The sequence below is a fragment of the Micrasema longulum genome, unplaced genomic scaffold (genome assembly GCF_059751315.1).
Source record: "Micrasema longulum isolate JH-2025_06_02 unplaced genomic scaffold, ASM5975131v1 h1tg000252l, whole genome shotgun sequence".
Classification (NCBI taxonomy): domain Eukaryota; kingdom Metazoa; phylum Arthropoda; class Insecta; order Trichoptera; family Brachycentridae; genus Micrasema; species Micrasema longulum.
Window position 1 is genome coordinate 724,144 of NW_028277457.1, and position 22,511 is coordinate 746,654.

The following is a 22,511-nucleotide window of genomic DNA, read 5'->3' on the forward strand; positions in this document are numbered from 1 at the left end:
ATCGGATATGTTTGTATTCGCAAATCTTGCAGTGCCGGACTCTTTCTAACAATATTGATAGTTGTTATGTACAGATATTGTGATTGAGGAGGAAATATCATGGATCGCGTAGCAAGACTGAAGGGGCAATGGGTGGGACACGTTGCGAGACAAGACCCCACAAGATGGACCCCGAAAATGTTAAGATGGAGACCTCGGGAGAATAATAGTTGGGTCGGAAGACCTTAAAAAAGATGGTCCGACGACATTGCTGCTGTGTGGGGTAAGAATGTACTGCCAGCAGCAACCAAACGAAAGAAATGGAAGGGTATGGATGTTAGCGAAAAGGCGGACTGTAAATGAAAAACGAATTTCATTCAGTTTTGTGATAGGGAAATATTTGAAGAAAGGATAGGAACATGGAATGGATACCTACCTTTAATATTATGATGTGAATGTTCTTCAATTTTGGGCACTAGATGACAAAGTGCACTATAGAATGTAACGATGTTTTCAACGACGCGCAACAAATCCAACCACTTTTTATGCAAATTTATGTGAAGTAAAAAAGGTTGTTTTGATTTTGTTCTAAATCCGAATCTTCTAATTTTTAATTTCTTCTATCTTGATGTTAGGTAGGTACCATAAGGATGAGTCATGGGAAGGATGGAAAAAATAGGTAATCGGCCAGGAATAGTATCGATAAATGCTGTTTTTTACTTAACAATAGAAGAGGTCTATATCCAGCAGTGGAGGACAGAAGGCTGAAGAAGAAGAAGAAGAAGAAGTTAGTGGTCCCGCGACTAGTGTTGCGGACTCATGGATCAGGGTCGGAATTACACAAGCAATATCTTCATCTGTACATATCGAGACAATATAAAGTAACATCGATATTTATTTATGAAAATGTGTATATTTGTATGAAAATTTAAGGTATCTTCGTCGGTAACCTGTAATTGAACATGTTTAGAAAAAAAATGTATGCATATTCAATTTTCATGACAGGCGTGGCGCAATTGGTTAGACGGCCAACTGTGAAACTGGCGTCGCGCGTTCGATTCCCCCCAGTTGCAAGAAAAAAAATCGAAGAAAGTTTTTTTTCTCAATTGGTCGGGGTTTTGTGGTGTATTTTTCATTACCTCCTTCCATATCCCCTCTATCCCATCTGCTGACAAGCCTCAAAATAGAGGCTTAGTAGGTTATTCCTTTTTTAAAAAAAACGAAAACTTTATTTTATTTTGTAGATAAAATTTAAGATAAATTTTGATTTCCAATTAAAATGCGGGCCCAGAGGACCGAGATTCTTTTCTAATAGTGAGTCATTTGTAACTCGTTGGAAATGACTTCCAAAAAAATAAGTATTCGGATACATCATAAGAACGCAAACTTTGTTTTCTCTTTTTTTAATGTTTATGATTCTATTGGGTTATATAGGGCCTAAAAACGTAGGGTTTGTACCTTATTTTTAAATTTTATTATACAATATTACACTTTGACACCTTTTTTCGAGGGATTTATATATTTTCGTATCCCCTTTCGCCAGTTTAAAAATTGAATTTTTATTTTAGAGATGTAAAAAAAAAAACATTTTATGAACCACTTTTTTTATTGTCACAACCGACTTGTTTTGGCAACTCACGTTTCCCTTCTTCAGTATTATATATGACCTGAAGAGGGTAACGTGAGTTGCCGAAACTAGTCGGTTGTGACAATAAAAAAGTGGTTTATAAAACAAAGTAATTTATTTATACCTTTAAAATATAGCAATGTACTACAAAGTTAGTGCTACAAACGTGCAAAATATTAAATGTTTAATTTCTGAAATCCAGATGATTTGGCATGAACGACATTATTTAAATGAAAACTTGGAATACACGAAGAACTTAATTTCCTTTTAATGTTCGAGTGCAATATATTGTTTTAAATATAATATTGTGAATTTCAATGCCTTTCTTTACGAAAAAACTATTTTTTAAACATCCCTGAAGGCATAATAATTTCAGTTGGAATTTAAGAAAAAAACGACAAAAATTGTGTTGTTTAAAATGCTTGTATTTCTAATTTCAGCTTTTTTTTCAATAACTTGCCGGTTCGAATCGTTGGCATTTTTGAATTATTTTAAATACTTTTCTTTATATAAAAAAGCAATTATATTTGATGACTGGCCAGTCTGAGAAGATACCAACTAGAGGGCGAAAGCGCTAATTGGTCATATAAATCAGTGGAAGTGAACTAAGTATTTTTTAATTAATAACTTATATGTAAATATAAGTTATAACATCATAACAATGGAATTCCATCAGAGTTATTTAAAAAACTTTTAATTATATTTTTTATCAGAAATAACTAAGAAAATGATTATTTTTACGTAATGTTTATTTACGTTTTTTTAATGGCGCGATTTTGAAAGAACGGCGTTATAAAATTGCAAAATCGTATAATTTCTTTACTCAAATATAAATGTACTGTAAATAATACTTTTTATCAGCCGATTAAATGCCGAGAGGCCTAAACGTTTTCATTCAAGTTTTCATGTCGATCTTTTTAAAATGTGGAATTTTACGGTATTTCAGTGATATTTCGTAACTTTGCCACTCAATAAAAATTAAAGTTACTGAGATAGGTATTTGCGAAAAAGTTTTGAAAGAAGAATTGTCAGATTTCTAATTATGCTTCACTAACTCCATTGAAAATTCTTAGTTTGCGGTGTCAAGTAGTATAATTGAAATCTGTAATTCCAAGATTTAGAGACGGTTTTGAATGACGCTATTATTTAGATAGGTAGGTTTTTGTGTATAGTTTATTTTGGCATCGATAGCTAACTTTCCGTTTTCGGTGGAGTTTTCTTAGTTTGCTTCTAATACCCATAAGTATCTACTGTTTTTTTTAAAGAAAATTTATTGAAATTTTAGTACAATCTAATCTACGCAAAACATCCATAGAATAGCGAATTAATTAAAACAGACAAATAAATCTATTTTGCCTTTTACGCACGTCTCTTTCGACATGTTTGCTATTATTTTCATAATAAAAAAAACTCAATATGTATCGCCTAATGTTTTGGTTTGACCCTGGCCACTGAGATAACAAATATAAACATAATATTATATTCTGCAAACATACTAGAATCAAATATTTATATTGCATATTTATGTAAGTAATGTGTCATTAGATTTGCGGTTACTAAAACGCATCACGAAATAGTAATATCATTCATTGAATTCAATGGACATCACTATTTCTTTATTATTAATCACAACAGGCCAGAGCTGGTATTCTGAACAGAACTGCGCTCGAGGAAATCGCTGTTAGCGTGTATTAAGTACGTAAATACGCGTTAAAAATGCGTTTTCTACGCGCGCTTTTGCGTTCAGAATACCACACCAGGGAGGGGCACAATTACAGTGGTGAATTACAGTATAGAACACCTAGGCTTGAGAAAAATTAATATGTATATTTAAAAATAAAAAAATTAAACATATATATATACATATAAACGCACGCATACATTAAAAAATGTACCATAATTTCACATGTATGATTTTTATTTTAAAACTTCGCTGGTCTGTCTTTAATTTTTTTTAACCTTTTCTTAATTATGTAATTTAATCATTATTGACTGTATGTTTCTGTAAAATAAAAAAAATAAATATTTTCTAGTATTTCAACGAAGATGAAAAATATTCTCTTATATCCCTCTTACATCTTGCGTATGTGAATGTTTAGACATTTACAAATCTTATGGTCCATTGGCTAGTTTTACTCACTGTGCAAATTGAGCATTTTGCCCGTGTTATAATATTTATTTTTCTGTGTTTTTATCCCAAAACTTTATACAAAAAAAAATCAAGTATTTTTTGTAATTTTTTTTCATAATAAATCATTTTCGTTAATCATTTGAACCGACACGCGACATTTTATTTGCTTGAAACAGCAATATTCATGTCGTTGAGTAAAAACTTACCTTGCAAGTGCATTATTTCAAATTATGATAAAAAAGTAAAAACACAACTGCCAGGATTTACAATGTTTGAAACAGGCTTCTAAAACTTTTTCCTAGAACCGTTTTTATTAGTTAGGTTTAAACAACATTTTTATTTTACTCTGAAAAAACCAAAAAATATTTTAATTAAATTATAACCACTTCCTTCATGACAAATTATAATAAACAAACACACCGCATTCCACTTTTTTCAATTTGTTTAGGCTCACATGTTTATTTCATTTTGTTTATTATATTTATTTATACCTTTGTCACCATTAAATCATAATTGAAATTTATTTGTACTGCTTTTTATCATGTTTTTTTATTTATTATATTTTTTCTTTGAATTTAACTAAAGGTACAATATAATAGTTGCAAATTAAAAAAATACAACATATTGCAAAAATACAAAAAAAAATCCCACAAAAGCCTGGCCTGTATGTGGGTACATAGTTTATTTTTATTTTAAATAAAGGCTGCTGGAAAAATACGATAGATATCAAAAAAAAAAAAAAAAAGTGCTAATGTTAAAACACTTTTTTTTTGACAATAAAAATGAGATAATTAAAATAAAAGTATTACTATTTATTAAAAAAGAAAATATTTAAATCTGCCTTTTCTATCCATAATTTCAACAAAAATTAAAATCGAAACAAATTTAAATAATTAATATATATCTCACTGTCCTTATGAAATGCACTGAACAGTTTTACAGCTATGAAAAATGAGTTTCTTTGCCAGAGTCTGGATTTACAATGAGGGATTTTAAGTAAACATGTTTCATGTTACGTTCAGTTTTTTTTGTATTGCTTTTTTATATCCGTTGTTTATTTTCGATCAATATAAAAAATCAGTGTTTTTTTTTTATTAACATATTACAACAGAGATGAAGAACATTTAAGAGAAGGTTATTCAGAAGTCTAGGCATCTACAGGGCTTATGACCTGTCAATGGCTGGTTTAAGTGGCCACTTTATACACTGTGTAACATTCACCATTCTGCCTATAGTTGAACATCTATATTCCTTCAATTCTTTCATATGTTGATGTTTGTGAAGTTAAAGAGCTGAAACCTTTATTTATGCGGGTGAGATTCATCTAATTGAATTATTTCACCTACATACTAGGCAACGCCTGAAAATATATTTTTTTCAATTTCTATACTTCTTCATGGTCCAGGTAATTTTTCAACATTTTTTTAAAATTAGATTTCTTATTTCTTAAGACTATCAAACTAAGAAAAAAAATTTTTTGGAACATTTATGTGTCGTTATTATCAGCGCTATATTTTTTTTAAGTTTTGTAATCACTCCGCGTGTTACGTCACAAGTTATCTTCGGTGAGTTCCGCTGATTGGTGGATTGGCTTCTCGTTAACTGGAAATCTATCACAACACTCTATCATTGGTTGATGATCATTTTTATTACTTTTAAAATAAATTTTCAAGAAACTTTGCCGCACAATTTAAGGCTTTATTTTTTATCGCGTTAAAAATCATATTTTGTTTCATTTTTCCGTAGCACTGAACTTTCTCATTATGTAAATGATTAAATGAATGAAAAAGCATACAATGGTACCCGCTATGCGTCGGAACATTTCAATCAATTTTTGTTATTATATTTTATGTTTTTTTTTATTCAATGCGTCCTTCAGTACTATAGTCCTTAAATATAGTTTGATTAGATTGACAGTTGTCAGCAAAGGTGACGACATAACTTTTTAGTAACGTCAAAGGAGTGATTTATATTGACACACGAAAAATCATTTGTATCTGGCATTTTTTTTTTTTATACAATGCTTGACATATAAATCAACATAATTATATAAAATCAGATTTAAAACTAAAATAAACCTAATTATTAACGACGTTCTTACAAGGTTACCTCATTTTGCAAAAATATTAGAGATGGACAAATTGATCAATGTAAATCAATCGAATAAAAAATAATTAATTTGTCGTTGTTCATGAAAAAAAGTATTTGATGTCTTATTTTTAGTAAATAATTGCCTTAAACACACCATAATAGGCTTGTTTTTGCGTTTTTATGTCAATTTTCGAAAACAGAGTTTCATGTTTGCATGAAAAAACTGATAAAATCGATTTGATCGGTACGTGATCAGTGATCAGAAATTTCCTTTCACTACTGACATTAGTTTGGCAGGTGTCATTTCAATCAAGCTATATTTTAAGGACTATAGTCTATTTTTTTTTAATATAACCTCATCCAAAATTCCTTTTACTAGAGCCCTTATTATCTCAAACGTTCTCCAATATTTTAAATTATAACTTAAATCCATAAATAAATCTCTGATAATATGCTTTATTTTATTGAACACAATATTGTGTAAGGAAGATATACAAATAGTCTTTGTGTAACACTGTTTTAATCGGGCGATTTTCATCCTTGGTCTAATTGTCTAATACCATACTTCTCGACATTTGCCATCGAGAGCTCGGCGGTACCCTTCTCCGCACGGGTCCCACCTCCTGCCGAACAGTCCGATAGGACGATCCATGTCCACGTTCAGATATTCCTGCAAATATGATAGTCAAATTACGAAAATTAAAAAAATATAGTATCACATTTGATGGCTCCACTAGTGCTCCGCCGACTGATGTAATAACTTGCAAGAATACAAGAGTACACTAAAGGGACAAGTGTGACTTAAAACGACTGTACGGAATTGTCTTCTGTACGGTATTACCCTCCGCCCCCCTACTGTCTACACATCCTGTAGCTCAATCACAAATAACTATCGACGTGCTAATACGTGACGTGAGAACAATTTCTCATCACGGTTGTTTGTCGTATTCGCGATCACAATGCAACATCCGTGAACACCTAATGTCAAAATATTTACGTTTCGCGACGTATGATCCTGCAGCGCAATCACATATTTGAATTTCACCGGTGTAAATATGTAACATATTCCAAAACTGCTATTTTCATTTATTTATTTATTATTTATCATGTTATTTATTGCATTTAGCCGGCGCGGCGGTTGGCAATCCAAATGTCAAGAAAAGCAGTCTTCATTAGTAATTGTAATTAAATTTTCACTTTTTTGTATTAGATACTCCTTACTATTTTGCGAATGCAATATATTGTATTATTTTTTATAGTAAACGCCGATTTTTCGCCAGTGGACTGTATTTTTTTACGAGGAAAACAAAAAACAAACCGACACAAGCGATAACTTAAGCATGTTCATTATTGTTCATTGTGATATCTCAAATGCTTGGCATGTTTTTAAGCACGTCTATAGTTATTTGTGATTGAGCTACTGCTCTTTAACTTCACAAACATCAACAGATGAAAAAATTGATGGAATATATATGTTCTTATATGGGCAGAATGGTGAATGTTACACAGTGTGCAATAAAGTGAAAAACTAAAACCAGCCAACGACAGGTGGTAAGCCCTGTAGATGGCTAGACTTCCATATTACCTTCTCTCAAATTTTCTTCGTCTCTGTTGTAATATGTAAATATTAACAGCTCCCCGGGGAGTTGAATCCAGTCCTTGTCTACAAAAATTTTGATAAACTCAAATTATTGTTGATTCTTTAAATTTATTGCAAAAAAGAGGTAAAACATTGTTGAGAAGGCAATATGGAAGTCTAGGCATTTACAGGGCTTATGAACTGTCATTGGCTGGTTTAAAGTGGCCACTTTACACACTGCGTAACATTCACCATTCTGCCCAAGTGTAAACATCCACATTCCTTCAACTCTTCCATCTGTTGACTTTTGTGAAGTAAATTTTGAAAATTTTGTGAAGTAAAAATAAAAATTGGAAAATTGTTTTTAGGCGTAGCCTAGTAGGTGATTTGGTTTAGCCGGATGAATCTCACCCACATAATAAAGATTTCAGCTCCTTTACTTCTATCTATTTTTTTAATACAATTCTTGAAACATAAATCTCCATTAATGTATAAAATCAGCTTTAAAATTAAACTAAACCTTATTATTAACGACGTTCTTACAAGGTTACATCATTTTGCAAAAACGTTAGAGATGGAACAAATTGATCGAATAAAAAAATAATTCATTTGATGTTGTTCATTAAAAAAGTATAAATGTCTAATTTTTTGGTGAATAATTGTGTTAAACATTTTTATAATAGGCTTGTTTTGCGTTTTTTTTATATCAATTTTCGGAAACAGAGTTTCACGATTGCATGAAATAACTAATAAAATCGATTTGATTCGTGATCAGTAATTTCCCATTACTAATGAAATCAGTTGTAATCAAGCTATATTTAAGGACTATAGCTACACATCACCGCGCACCGGGGAGGGAGGGTTAATCTAGACTAGATAGTTCGGTACTTACATTGCTGTAATCATAGTCCGCCGGATTGCACGCAACTTCAAATTTCGGCGCTCCCAGCAGCACGAAAAACAGCATAAACCAAGTCAGGAGATGTCTAAACACACCCATTGTTGTAAATGTCTGTAGTGTGAACAACGAATAACTAATGTAATGATTCGCTAATCTAATTGTAATCAGAGCGATACCCCCAATATCGATATAATCTCTGTGTTATCACTCGATCCGAGCGTGCAACTGTTTAGGGGAACCAGGACGCGAAGCTTTATATTTATAATTCGCGCGCCTTATGGCTCGCGGCTTGCGGCTCGCGGCGTAAAGGCTGTTATTTTTATATCTCGTTTTTGGGAATTTTCGTCGTCAGAAACGTGTTACATGACGCGAATAGTCCTTATCTGAGGTCTGAATAATGAATGTACGTCAAAACGGATTGTAGGAAATGGGAAAGGCGGGACCGGAGTAGGAGACGCGCGGGTGGTTCCGAGTTCCGAGTGCGCGAGGGAAAATCCGTGAAAATATTTACATTTCGCACCTCGTAAAATAAACAAATAAATAACCAGCATATTTGTTATCTTAACGTTACTACTTAGGTTTGTAAGTGCAACGAGAGCTGCATACATAGAATTAAGAATAGTCCAGAAGGAGCGTAGAATCATATTTGAATACATCGGACTGTGGTCGAATATTCCCCCACTTAGCCCCAATTTCGCCGCGCGCATTCGTGAAGTCGCCGCGTAATGTTGCCAGATGGGACAAAATACTTTTTTTTTCTATATATATTTTTAGACACTATAAGTAAATTATATTAAATCATGTAAATGAATGCCTCGACACGGGTTGTGCCCAGTGAGGTATTCCTATCCTGTTTCTTTTAGATCCTAGCAGTATTTCTTCACTTCAAAAGGACATAACACGGCATAGTTGAATTCAAATCAGGAGTTGCATACTGAGCGACGTCTACAAAGAAACTATTGGGTCAAAACGTAAAACTACTCTTTTAAGAGTAGTTTAGTCGCCTTCTGTTTGATGCGCGTATGCGGTTTTCGGACTATTCTTAATTCTATGGTCAATATGTTAAATACAATTACGTTGACATTTTGTTAGCATTGCCAGGGTAGTCGGATTTTTTACCTAGATTTCTATGTATTAGATTAAATGTAATATTAAACTTACTTAACTACTAAATGATTATTTATTGACTTTTTTACGTTTGCCGAATAAAAGTATAAGTTTTATTCTATGGTCTAGTCAGTAAAATATTTTTGTTGTAAAATATAACATAACACAAAATTATCTTTTATATGTGTACCTATATTGTTCACGGTCTGGCAACATTACGGGGCCACTTTACGCATGCGCGCAGGCGGGATGTCGGGTAGAGGGGTTTTTTGGACACAGTACGATGTATTCAAACTTGGTTCTACGCGCCTTCAGGGCCGCGATTATGAACGGATATCTTCATCGGTATACGAGTACACTGAGACGGTATAAACTAATATTGATATTTTTGTACGAAATTGTGTATATTTGTATGAAAATTCAAAACATCTTCGTCGGTAATCGGTAATTAAACATATTCTATTTTTTATACAGAAAACTTAGTAGATAAAATTAAAGATAAATTTTATCTACAAAGTAAAATTCAGTTTTCTCTATGTAAAATATAATATAGGTTTTTCATATTTTACTAATCCTGTTCAATTACCGGTTACCGATGAAGATATTTTTAATTTTCATACAAATATACACACTTTCATACATAAATATTGATATTATTTTATACCGTCTCAGTATACAGGGTGTTCTTTAAACCCCGTCACATCCGAAACCACAATGATCAGTATGGACAGGAAAACATATTAGCATATCAAAAAATATATTTAAAACAAATATTTTTTTTAAAATAAAATATTTATAAAAACAAATGGTTTCTTTCTTTTGCAGGGGAGAATTGAGGGGAGCGCGGCGCAGTATCAGACTCCCCCTGCCCCTCCTCATTTCTCCCCTGCAGAAGTAACCAATCATTTGCTTTTTTTGACATTTAAAAAAAAATCGTTGTTCTAAAAGAATAATTTAATGTCCCAATATGTCTTCTTGCTCATACTGATCATCGTGGTTTCGGATGTGACAGGGTTTAATGAACACCTGTATACCGATGAAGATACCCATTCATAATCGCGGCCCTAGTATATTATAATTGTAGATTAAAAAAAAAAAACAGCATCAAAATATATGAATAACTGGTACCTGCGCACATTGAAAATTGGAAGGCCCTTCATAGGGGTTGACATCAATCCTGATAATAAACACACCGCGCAATAAAAACTCAAAGTCAACCTGAGAAATTCAGATCTCGTCTTAAATAATATTCTATTGCTGTTATAAATTTTCGGTTACGAGGTACTACGTATATTTTACACTAGGTACACTATTACATATAATATTATTATAGGTAGGTAGGTAGGTAGGTAGGTACGCAAGCAATCACAAACACTACTCGGAAACGCCACGTGAATTTCCGCTTTGGTATTATTTTTTAAATTTGTAATTTAAATATAATATTTATGACTATATTCTCAGCGTAACGATTTGGTGATTATTCTCAGAACTTTCATGCGCTTAATCACTATTTTACATATACACACATATATATATATATATATTACATTTTATTACATATTTTATTAGTACGAAAATATTCCCAATCAGCAAAAGTGCTGGTATGAGGGGATATTAAATATAATAACACAATAGTTTAAATAAAAATTCAATAAAATAACATCACATATCACTCGTCACACGGGCTGTAAGAACTGTTTTATTTGGGTGTTTTTTAAGTACGTACATGTTTTGTATATTTTTTAGATCATTAGAAAGTGAATTATAAAAATTGATTGCTGTATACAAAAAACTGTTTCTTTTTCTGTTGGTCATAGGTTGTTCGCAAGTTAAATTATTTGATGCTCTTTTAATAATTAAAACTCAATGAGGAAGTTCGGTGGTTTATTAATTCTTTTTATTTGTTAATAGACTATTAAATTAGCCATTTTATTTTATTTTATGTATCGTATTATCAGCACTACGATTTTTAAATTTTTATTTTTCTGAAATTACTTCTACTATTTACTAAGTTATCTTCCGCTTCTTCTCGGTCAGTTCTGCCGATTAGCCGTTGACGGTAAGTAAACCGGAAATCTTCCGCAACTCTCTTATTTAAAAAAAAATTCACTCCCTTTTTTTGTGAACGTTATTTTATTTAACAGTATTTTGAGTTTGACCAAATTTGTGTAGACAAGGACTGGATTCAACTCCTTGGGGAGCTTTTTGTATAAAAATATTACAACCGAGATGAAGAACATTTAATAGAAGGTAATATAGAAGTCTAGGCATCTACAGGGCTTATGACCTGTCAATGGCTGGTTTAAGTGGCCACTTTACACACAGAAGTTGCTATTTGGCAATAAATCCACCAATGTACAATTTAAAATTATGTCTAACGTGTCAAATAAAGAATCACGTATTCCAGGAATCAAAGTTAAATTGAATAATATATTTTTAAATAAATCCATTATTTTTCTAATAAATAACGAGCGAGAATTCGTTTTAATTCATGAACAGAATTTGTATTGAATATATCGAATATTTGTTCTAATTCATTTCCATACCTGTGTATAGTGTGTATCCTGGGTCCTGGGTATAGGAAAGTACATTTCAAAGTTGGTCCGCGAATTGTTGCAAAAAAATAATTCCTAACTTCTAGTGCACCTACCAGGTATTTGAATTTGAATTAGTTCAAGCAGAGCAGGGCTGTCAATTATCGATTTCATTATTTTAAATAAGAATAATAAATCAGTATTGCTATGTTTGCTTTCAAACACCATTTTCAAACCATTAGAAGTATGATTTTAAACTACATTTGCAACTCAACTCATGATTTTTATAAAAATAAAGTTGATAAACTACAGAATGACATCATAACTAAAAAAAAATTTTTTTTGAGGTTGCTATCTTTGCTTCCAATGCCCTCAATTTATCTGCCAAATTAAGTAACAGCAATGTCTCGGGAATACAGTCAGCGAAGGCTCGGGTGTTAGAGCCACGACCGTTTGTGTTTGTGCCCATGACTGTGACCATAAATGCGACTGTTTGTGCAGACGGGCGCAGCGCTTGGAGCCGCGCGCTGCTCATGGGGGCTCCGGGCGTGGGCAAGACGGCGCTGGCGCACGCCGCGGCCGCCGAGGCCCACCTGCCGCTGTACCAAGTCTCCAGCGCCGACCTCATGAACGCCTGGGTGGGAAACACGGAGAAGTAACCCGATCTTCTATTCCAACAGTCAATAATCACCATGAGCGACTGCACCCCTTTTTACCATACCGCTCCATACCCACTGCCGTAGTAAATCTTATTAATTTTATTTTAAATGCCTTCATACATAGAATTAAAAATAGTTCAAAAGTAGCGTAGAATCATATTTGAATACATCGGACTGTGTCCGAAAATTCCCCCACTTTCGCAGCGCGCATTCGTGAAGTCATCGCGTAATGTTGCCAGATGGGATAAAATATAATCATAACACAAATTTAAGGTTAAAAAAAAAACACTTTATTGATTTCTCTAAAATTTTATTGTTCACGCGGAAACATTGATTGACACAACAGAGTAGATAAGTAAAGGATCAGTTAATAAGAGTAATTCAAGTAATCAGCTTTGAACTTAAAAAATAAAACAAATTTTATTTTACATAAAACGGATATTTTTATATCACGTTAAATAATATTTGATGTTTAAAATATTATGTCAGTCAAATGTCCACCACGGCGTTGTTTAATCCGAGGTCCAATTTTCATTAGTTTTCTCATTAGATGAGCAAAGTATGGTAAACAAATTACTACCCTGGCAACACTAACGAAATGTCCATTTTGTTTTCTTCGACTGAGAAATAATTCAATTTTTAAGTAATGCATTTGCTACTTACACACGATTTGCTAATAACACATGAAATGTAATCCCATCCTGTTTCTTTAAAATCAGTAGCAGATTTTTTACACTTTAACACGACACAACACGGCATAGTTGAATTCAAATCGGAACTTGCGTACTGAGCGACGTCTACAAAGAAACTAATGGGTCAAAACGTAAAACTACTCTTTTAAGAGTAGTTTAGTCACCTTTTGTTTGTTGCGCGTATGTGGTTTCTTGATTATTCTTAATTCTATGCCTTCGTATCTCATTACAGGGATCCTAAAATATCTTGGTACATATAATCAAAAAATCTCCATTTTAGAACGAGCTGAGCCATGTCCATAATAGATTCCCTTGTAATAAATATGTATGGTTCCTGAAGCGTAAGACTTACCTACAATGTTTTGAGTTTGTCCAAATTTTTGTAGACAAGGACTGGATTCAACCCCCCAGGGGGCTGTTAATATAAACATAATACAGCAGAGATGAAGAACATTTTAGAGAAGGTAATATAGAAGTCTGGGCATCCACAGGGCTTATGACCTGTCATTGGCTGGTTTATGTGGCCACTTTACACACTGTGTAACATTCACCATTCTGCCTATATTTAAACATCACTTTTTGAAGACTATTTGAACAGCCACTTAAATCAGCCAATGACAGGTCATAAGCCCTGTGGATGCCTAGACTTTTATATCACCTTCTCTAAAATGTTCTTTATTAAACCAGCCAATGACAGATCATAAGCCCTGTTGATGCCTAGACTTGTATATTACCTTCTCTAAAATGTTCTTCATCTCTGTTGTATTATGTTAAGATTTACCTTCCTGCGACACATGGTCGAGACACACTGCACGTACTTTAACAATGAAGTGCCTCATGCATCATGAAATGTGGATTAAGTTGCAATCCTTGGTTCGATTCCTGGGTAGATCAACAGGAAATATTTGTTTTTAAGGTGGTGTAACACTGCAATGTTTCACTGCCCCCGGTCTGGTACCTGAAGCGTAAGACTGATCGCCTTACCTTCCAGTAACAGATCATCATGGGACACTGCATGTACTGCACTAATGCAGTGCCCCATGGCTAAGGCTCTCATGATGATGAATAAGTCGTTTATGCGCTTCCAGGCTGATACGCCTCCTATTCAGCACCTTGGGTTGCAAGCGCTGCATCCTGCTGCTGGACGAAGTGGACTGCCTGTGCAGGAAGCGCGAGACCAAGGACTCGGAATCCGGAAGGCGGGCGGCCTCGGAACTTCTCATCCAGATGCAGAGATATGAGGTAACACGGAACAAATAACTCTAAAACTGAAATCATACTTAAGAGTGATTGGCGCCCAACTTGGAGCTTCGATTGTAGTTTTAATCTGTGTCCCACATTGGGCTTCAGTCTGTGTTTTTAACGTTTCTTTTTGTGTTTAACGCAAAACTATGTGTAACATGCGACTAAATTTCAATTGTCATTATCATCAGTGGCGCTAAAGCCCGTTGTAAGTCCTGGCCTCCTCCAGAATTTGTCTCCATTCGTCCCTGCACCCTGCGGCTCTTCTCCAGTTCTCTGCTCTCACTCATTGCTCTGATGTCACTTTCCACATTATCTACCCATCTTAATTTTAATCTGCCTCTGCTTCGTCTGCCTTCCGGAGTGGTATAAAGAATCTTTTTATGGGTACTGTTTTCATTCATTCTGTGCACACGGCCCAACCATTGTAATCTTCTTATTTTGATGAATTGCGCAGTGTTGGGTTTGCCATACAGTGCCTCTAATTCGTGATAAAACCGTCTCCTCCACACTCTGTTATGGTTGACAGCACCAAATATCTTCCTTAATATTTTTCTTTCAAATACTAATACCATATTTTCATCTTTTTTGGTCAAACCCAGCATTCGGAACCATTTACAATGACCGATCTGAGGAGAGTTTTGTAAATAATGGTTGTAGTTTTTCTATTGAGCAATTTGGATCCCAAATGTTTAAACATGCCATCATAACATAAATTAATAATAAATTTCAATTGTACTAACATTATTATGATTATGTTTATTATTTTTTATATATTTAGGAGAGAAATTAATTTTTAATAAAAGCAAACAGTTTTAGTGTCTGAAATACGGTGCTTTTGTCCAAATATATTTTTGTCATTGCTGATTTTCACTGAAAAAGCAGTAGATAATTTTTGACATTATCTTTGGCACGCAAAACCTATGATGTTGATTTTATTTCCAGGGTTCTCCGATGTTCTTGTTGTGCGCAACAAACTGCCCTTGGGAAATCGACCCCGCCTTCCTTAGACGACTCCAACAGAGAATTTACGTTCCCATGCCAGATGTGTAATTCAATATTTCTTTTTATTATCCAGAGAACCATTGAATACTGTTTATTCCGCCTTTCAATCCACATCTGAAGATATTGAAACAATTGTCAAAGAAATATTTTCAAGATGCTTCGTTACGGGTTTAATAAAAACATTATATGGTGTGATATTTAGATCTGAATTTGTTTGAACAGAGAGGGAAACATTTTTGATAAGGGAATATGGAAGTCTAGGCATTTATAGGGCTTATGACCTGTCATTGGCTGGTTAAACTGGCCACTTTACACAATGTGTACCGTTCACCTGGCTATGTATGTAAAGGATCTAAAACCATTTTTTCAAATTTTTTATTTATTCCTATTTTTCTCTTACAAACTATAATAAATAATAAAAATAATGTGACCTCACTGGGGTTTCCCGTGCCGAGGACACTTAACAATGAACTTTTTTAAAAATATTTTTACATTTGAGAATAAACAAAGAAGACTAACTTAATAAACAGAGATAATTAACAAAATGTTCATACAGTTTTAAACACTACATATTTATGATCATAGAAGTCAACAGACAAAAGAGTTGAGGATATGTGGATGTTTAAACATAGGCATAATGGTGAATGTTACACAGGTAATAAAGTGGCCACTTAAACCAGCCAATGACAGGTCATAATCCCTGTAAATGCCTAAACTTCCATATTCCCTTCTCATAAATATTTCCCTCTCTGTTGCAAGAAATTTAGATCTTAATAACTCCCTAGGGAGGACATCCAGCCAGTCTGCAAACATTTGGACATACGCAAAACATTGTTGGTGTGGTATTCTTTGCCTGTGGCTAACAAAGGAACCAGCCCCATTCAAAACAAAAATACCAACCCCATTCTTAACAAAGAAACCAACCCCATTCTAAACAAAGAGAATAACATTTATGAGTATATCCATAATACATCGGAAAGTCTTGTGTGGAAGGATAGGTTCTACGTAGAACCGTGTATAGAAAGTATATTTATAGAAGAACAATGGTTTCCTCATATAAGCATTATACATTTGTTTCGACAGAATTTATTTTTCACTAAAGTGTATTTGCACAAATTGCTGAAAAATTGCTGAAGAATCTGGTGATTTATATAATTCAACATGCCTAAAAACCCAACATATCGCTTCGCAAGAACAACATACAGGTAGCAACTTTTTCTAAGAAAAGTATAAAATCTTAACGAAGGATTTTTTCCTATCGATATTTAATTCATTCTTTTATCTTTAATCCATCTATCAACAATATACTGACCTGTTTGCGTATTTGGAATGTCCAAGATGACCCGTTACCTGACACCACCAGGTTGGCGCGCGAGAGCATCCTGGTGTCGTGCATCGGCAGAATGGGCTCCCTGCAAGGGGGGGCGGAGTGGGGGCGCTTCCTGGGGGCCACGGCCGGCCTGTCCGGCTCCGACCTACGCGGGTTGGCTCGCACCGCGCTTATGCTGCCCCTGCGCGAAATGAGGTCGGCCACCCACTGGCTGCAGACTTGTGAGAACTCATCCAAAATATAATGTTGCAATTTTTTTTATACTCGAGGGTATGTCCGAAACATGTATTGAGTAAATTGAAAATATAAATGCTCAAACTCTCCATACTTTGCAGGTGGAATGATGGTGCCCACGTGCAAATCCAATATCATGGCTGTCTGCTTTACCCTTGATCAGATTCCTCCATGGAAGGTCAAATATACCATATTATTATTTTTGTAATTTTTCCTTCCTCTTGTGTGACTGATGAGAGTTTAAGACAACCGTCCTCTTCGCTATACCAGATTAAATTCCCTTTTTTATATACCAACTTGTAAAAACAATTAAACCTCGAATTTATTCATTAGACGTACCAGTAGAAATTATAATGAACTCAGTATTGATGTAGGCATTTTTGACTGCACGTTGCATTTGTACAGAAAATTTCTTCATGGGGTCGATTATTTGGGATAGTTGCTGAATGTGCATCTTGAGTGGTTTATGCTATGTATATGTGCCGCATGTAATGTATATGTTTGTGTATGTTTTATATGTGCGTTCATGTGTGTGTGCGTGAATGGCTCGGAGTGTGCATTTGGTATTTTTATTTATTCTAATTTATTACTAACGATAACCTCAATGGAAAACGCAAATGTTAACAATTATTCTTTTCTCACTTGAATTTCTTATTTATTGAATTTTTTTTGCCACATTTAATGTTTATATCTTTTGCATAATTTATGAAAACTTAATTGGTCTTTTTATGTTAAAAAATTGTTGTTTTTAATACTTATTATGTATGACTATGTTTTCTGAATAAAATAAAATGAAAAAATAATAAATGAAACCGATTTTACAAAGATTTAAAAGTGTTCAATGAGGTGCCAGAAGGCCTGGAGAAGTTGTATTTAAAAAATAAAAAAAATTAGAGGCAGGCAATTATCAGCTGATAATATTATGACTTATATATACATGTGTAATTTGTTTTCAAATGTACGAACAGATAGTGGTGTGGGTATGTCTTGAGGCAGACGATTCCATGCATCAACAGATGTTCATTTGTTTAACTGGATTGAAGTTAAACTTTGGCATCTATAATTTTATTAAATGTCATCTGCGTTGCGTGTTCCGGCTAAATGTGAAAATTTCATCAAATTCACCCTCATAATCCCCATGCAGCATTTTATTCATTTGATATTAATACAATATTTTCTAAATGAAAATACGATTTTAGCTTCCCTGAGACCTTCTCAGAATTCATTAAACACTTTGAAGTATTCATAAAATAGGTTTTAGAAATGTTTTTTTCACAACTAAATAAAAAATCGTTCAATGCGAGTTTTAAATCGGACCGTCTAACAGTTTTTCTAACAGACGTATTGTCTGTGAGTAGGATATTATAGCTTATCAGACAGAGAAAGCATTAGCATTTCTTGATAACATGCAAATAATTTGGCGGGAGCAGGTTTGGTGCCGGCAGCTGCAGATCGGAGACTTGTGGAAGGCTCTGGAAGACACGGATCGAACTGTGACGGATGATCTCCTCCAGCTTTACCGGAACTTCGTGAACGGGAGGAAGATCATCCCGCACGGTCCGACCAAGTAAACAGCATCAGGTAAACCATTTCCCATGTTTTATCGCAACACTCCTATACAACCTTCCCCTGCGACTGTACAATTCTGATGGCTTTTGAAGAGATTTTCAAGCCAAACAGACTCAATACAGGTGAAGTGTGCGGGGTATGTAATGGGCAAACTGTAATATAAATGAAATAGAGTTTTTTGGATTTGAATGTGTTTTGTTTTGTTTTAGAGTTTTGGTAATTTCTGCTGCTAATAATTACTAACCAAGTAAAGGTTTTTGTATGCTTTTTTAAAATGTTTTTCTTATAATTTGTTATTGTCTTGTTTGATAGAATACATATATCAACGTTACCAAGGAAAAAATTACCAAGTGACATGTAGAAATTTTACGGATGAGCCAATTATATTATTATTTTCTTTAATAATAAAGAATCAGGTATTTTTAAGTTATGTAAGAATCACGCCAAAATAACATATACTCGTATGTATAATATTATTTAAAAATAAAAACAAAAAAAATTGGCTTTTCTGTAAAGTTGCTACATGTCGCTTGGTAACTTTTTCCTTTCCAGCGTTCAAATGGAGAAATGCCATTACAATTTTTTTTTTCATCATTTTTAATATTGTCTGGAGCCGTCTCTACCTAGAGATCTAAAAATCTGAAAAATTTAACTTGAAACTTGTTAATCTTTGCATTTCTTGGGAGATAGGGCTTTTAGTAAGGCAGTTTCCTTACGCTTTCCATATCCTACGCCGTTGACTACGAAGATTCCTCCACCTTCTGAGAGTATTTAACTTCTCCGGGACAACCAACATTGCCTATTGTGCAAAGTTGGGTGTCAGCTTATTCCGACCGACTCTGCCAACACTTTTACGGTCATTGTTTGACCGCCACCGCAAGAAGGAATAGACCTTTCATCGAGTTTCCTTTCATCAACCTGAGACCCTGTGGCATTTTTCAATTGAAAAATATATTTTGTATTCATAATATTACGTAAAAGTACAATAGGTAGAACGATGCATATTAATTAATTAAGGAATATACATAACATTAATTAACATGCTTTTTTAGCCCACTTTTAAATCCCCCTTTAATGGACGCCTTGGATTGGAGTCAATACCAGACTGAAATATTCAATTTCTTAAGCCGGGACAAGTGCTCTAATACATAATATGTAATTTATAATAATTCGGAATACAGTTTATTAGAGTACAATAAAGCTCACAAGGTCAACAAAACTATTGTTTTATTTGCATACAAATTATGGAAGATCTTTGGTTGTAAGTTAAAATTTGAAATTAATTCACCCCTCTGAGAAGGCTTTAAAAATACTACTCATTGAGTATGTTCAAATCTTCAACGACAACTAATAGATTTAACCTTCGAGGCTTTTCATTAAAATAAATATGTAGTTGTTTGGACAGGTTTGTTATTGGAAATGGAAAATATCTTCGCAAGAAGAATAAAATAAATGAAAGTCTACGCATTCACAGGGTGTAGAACCGATATTTACATCCATTTACCATTTTTTTATTGACAACCCTTTTGACTGGAATTAATTCCTGTGGAATTAAAAAAATACTATTTATTCTGTGTGTACCAGAGGAATTATTTGAAATTTTTTAGTAATTTTAATGTTTTTTATCTTCATACTGATAAAAATTCACTAATATTTCAAGGTTATGTTGTCGACAGATGCCCACCTTAAGATAGTGGCGTTTTACATCCGACATTAAAGAACCATAACTTACTGGTGGCGTTAACTTTTGTCATACAGCGGAAACTTATTATTTGTACACCTAATATAATAAATAAATGTGTGTACTTACACAAACACAAATCATATGTTTACTTGATTCACCAACAGGCACTAACACATTAACATGGGCTATTTTACATTCAAACCCACTATACACATAGGATAGAATGATGTAATAACTTATATTTACATATAAGTTATTAATTTAAAAATACTTGGTACACTTCCACTAATTTATTTGACCGTTTAGCGCTTTCACCCTAGAGGGTGAGTTTTATTAGAGAGCCCATTAGAATAGGCATCTTCAGACTGGTGAATATTATACAGTGTAGGTACATTTAAAAATAAGTCGAAAGAGATACAATATGCAATATTTCAATTGAGCCGAGTGAGACAAATTGTTGAAACATGTGTTGGCGGTGTACTTTAAAGCTAGGGTTTCCTAGGACAGCGGTGCCCGTATTTTAACGGCCGTAGTGAACGGTGATGCGGTGGATAGCCGTCGTAACGTCGACTAGAGGGTGGTTTCCTAGGGAAACGGTGTTAAATGGTGTTGATAACACCGTTTTCCTAGGAAACCACTCTCTAGTCGACGTTACGACAGCTATCCACCGCATCACCGTTCACTACGGCCGTTAAAATACGGGCACCGCTGTCCTAGGAAACCCTAGCTTAAGAGAGGATTCTATTCTATGAAAAACATTTATTGTTTTATTACAATGTACAGGGTCAAACTAAGGGGGCTAATAAGGGTGAGTTTTTGAATTCTGTCTGCTGATTTATTAAAATTCTATCGCTATTATTTTTTATCCTATTTATTTCTAAAATTTCTAATCTATCTAACTTTTGACCTTTATGTCCTACATGTAAAATTTTTATGTTTTTTTTATTTGTCAAATTATGTTTTAATTCATGCACATAGTCATTTAGCTAACAACTCCATCTAAGTCATTTAAACATAAAATGTCATCTATTAAAAACTGAAGTCTAATTCCTCTTCAATTCAATAAAATAAGCAGTTTTTTACCTGTCGTGTATAAAGAACAAAAATGACTTAAGCGGTGTTGTTAGCTAAGCGACGATATGCATTTCTGTTTGGTTAAAGAAAATCAACATTTAAATTTTGGTACAATCTCTTTATTTTAACATTGTCCAGCTTATAAAACTTCAACACATCAAATAATTATTAAATTCTATAATTAAAATACATTCTATACAGTTCTGCAGACATTCTCCTGCCATACGCCACTCGTTCCCTCAACTCGCATGCAACAATAATCCAGTCACAGGAACATACATAATATGTTATACAATTTGTTCCCTAAATCATTAGAAATCTCACCATTCAAACTGACCAAAGTTTATAATTACATCTTACTAATATAAAAGGCAATGTGTGTGTCTGAAACTACAACTAATAAAAAATCACCATAAAAGAGATATTATTTAGAATGTATCTTAATCCTTGTAAGAAGCACTGGATTTAATAAGGGAATCTATCGATATCACAATAAGAGCGATTTGAAAAAGGAACAGCTGGTAGTTGGTGTTACCTGTCATCTAACGAACATTGCGAATAAGTAGGGCGGTTTGTTCCATTTTCAGGTAATGAAAAATGTACATATTTCATAAATCACAGTAGATAATTTATCCAATGTCTCACGGAAAAAAGAATCATACGTTGCCATAGTAACTTTTTGCTGATTCAAAAATAGTAGTAAAAATGTGAAACGACCTAATAAAATTAATTAAGGTTTGCCGCTCTCTGATTAGGCAATAAAAGACTCGTAAAAAAACACCAAAAAAGTATTATTTAGATATGGCTATACACTATTGAATAATCTGTAATATACTCTTATGATACAATATAATATTATTGCTGTGTCATTGGTCAGTTCAAACAGTCGGCCGATTTCTGTAAACAATGCATCATTATCATTTTAGTTAAAAGTTCAATAAACCGTCCATTGCTGATTACTGGAATTAAAACAGCTTTAATTTAAACATTACCGAATATTTACATAGTTGGATAATTCATACACGGGAACCATTTTTTACAAGGGGGCTACGTTCCACGCAGCACTGCGAAAA

At 33.6% G+C, this 22,511-nt stretch overlaps 1 protein-coding gene and 1 long non-coding RNA gene across 7 annotated transcripts in view; one reads left to right on the forward strand and one right to left on the reverse strand.

The window, feature by feature from the left end:
- Positions 1-19,899, forward strand: part of LOC148283222 (uncharacterized) — a 69,787-nt gene extending 49,888 nt beyond the window's left edge. The window contains exons 5-11 of one of the 6 annotated variants that reach the window (XM_088223850.1): positions 12,451-12,604; positions 14,389-14,542; positions 15,488-15,591; positions 16,911-17,098; positions 17,213-17,289; positions 18,542-18,692; positions 19,733-19,899. In XM_088223850.1, the coding sequence (XP_088079976.1) occupies positions 12,451-12,604; positions 14,389-14,542; positions 15,488-15,591; positions 16,911-17,098; positions 17,213-17,289; positions 18,542-18,682 (818 nt within the window). In that variant the 3' untranslated portion in view covers positions 18,683-18,692; positions 19,733-19,899. Of the gene's footprint in view, positions 1-12,450; positions 12,605-14,370; positions 14,543-15,487; positions 15,592-16,910; positions 17,099-17,212; positions 17,290-18,541; positions 18,693-19,732 lie in introns of those variants that run through there. The other 5 variants (XM_088223848.1, XR_015821902.1, XR_015821903.1 and 2 more) reach the window with 5 other exon arrangements.
- Positions 6,271-8,762, reverse strand: LOC148283226 (uncharacterized). The gene is made up of 2 exons (XR_015821900.1): positions 8,300-8,762; positions 6,271-6,498 (listed from the first exon to the last, which is right to left on the reverse strand). It is a non-coding gene; the product is annotated as an uncharacterized LOC148283226 (long non-coding RNA).
- Positions 19,900-22,511: the final 2,612 nt, after the last annotated feature.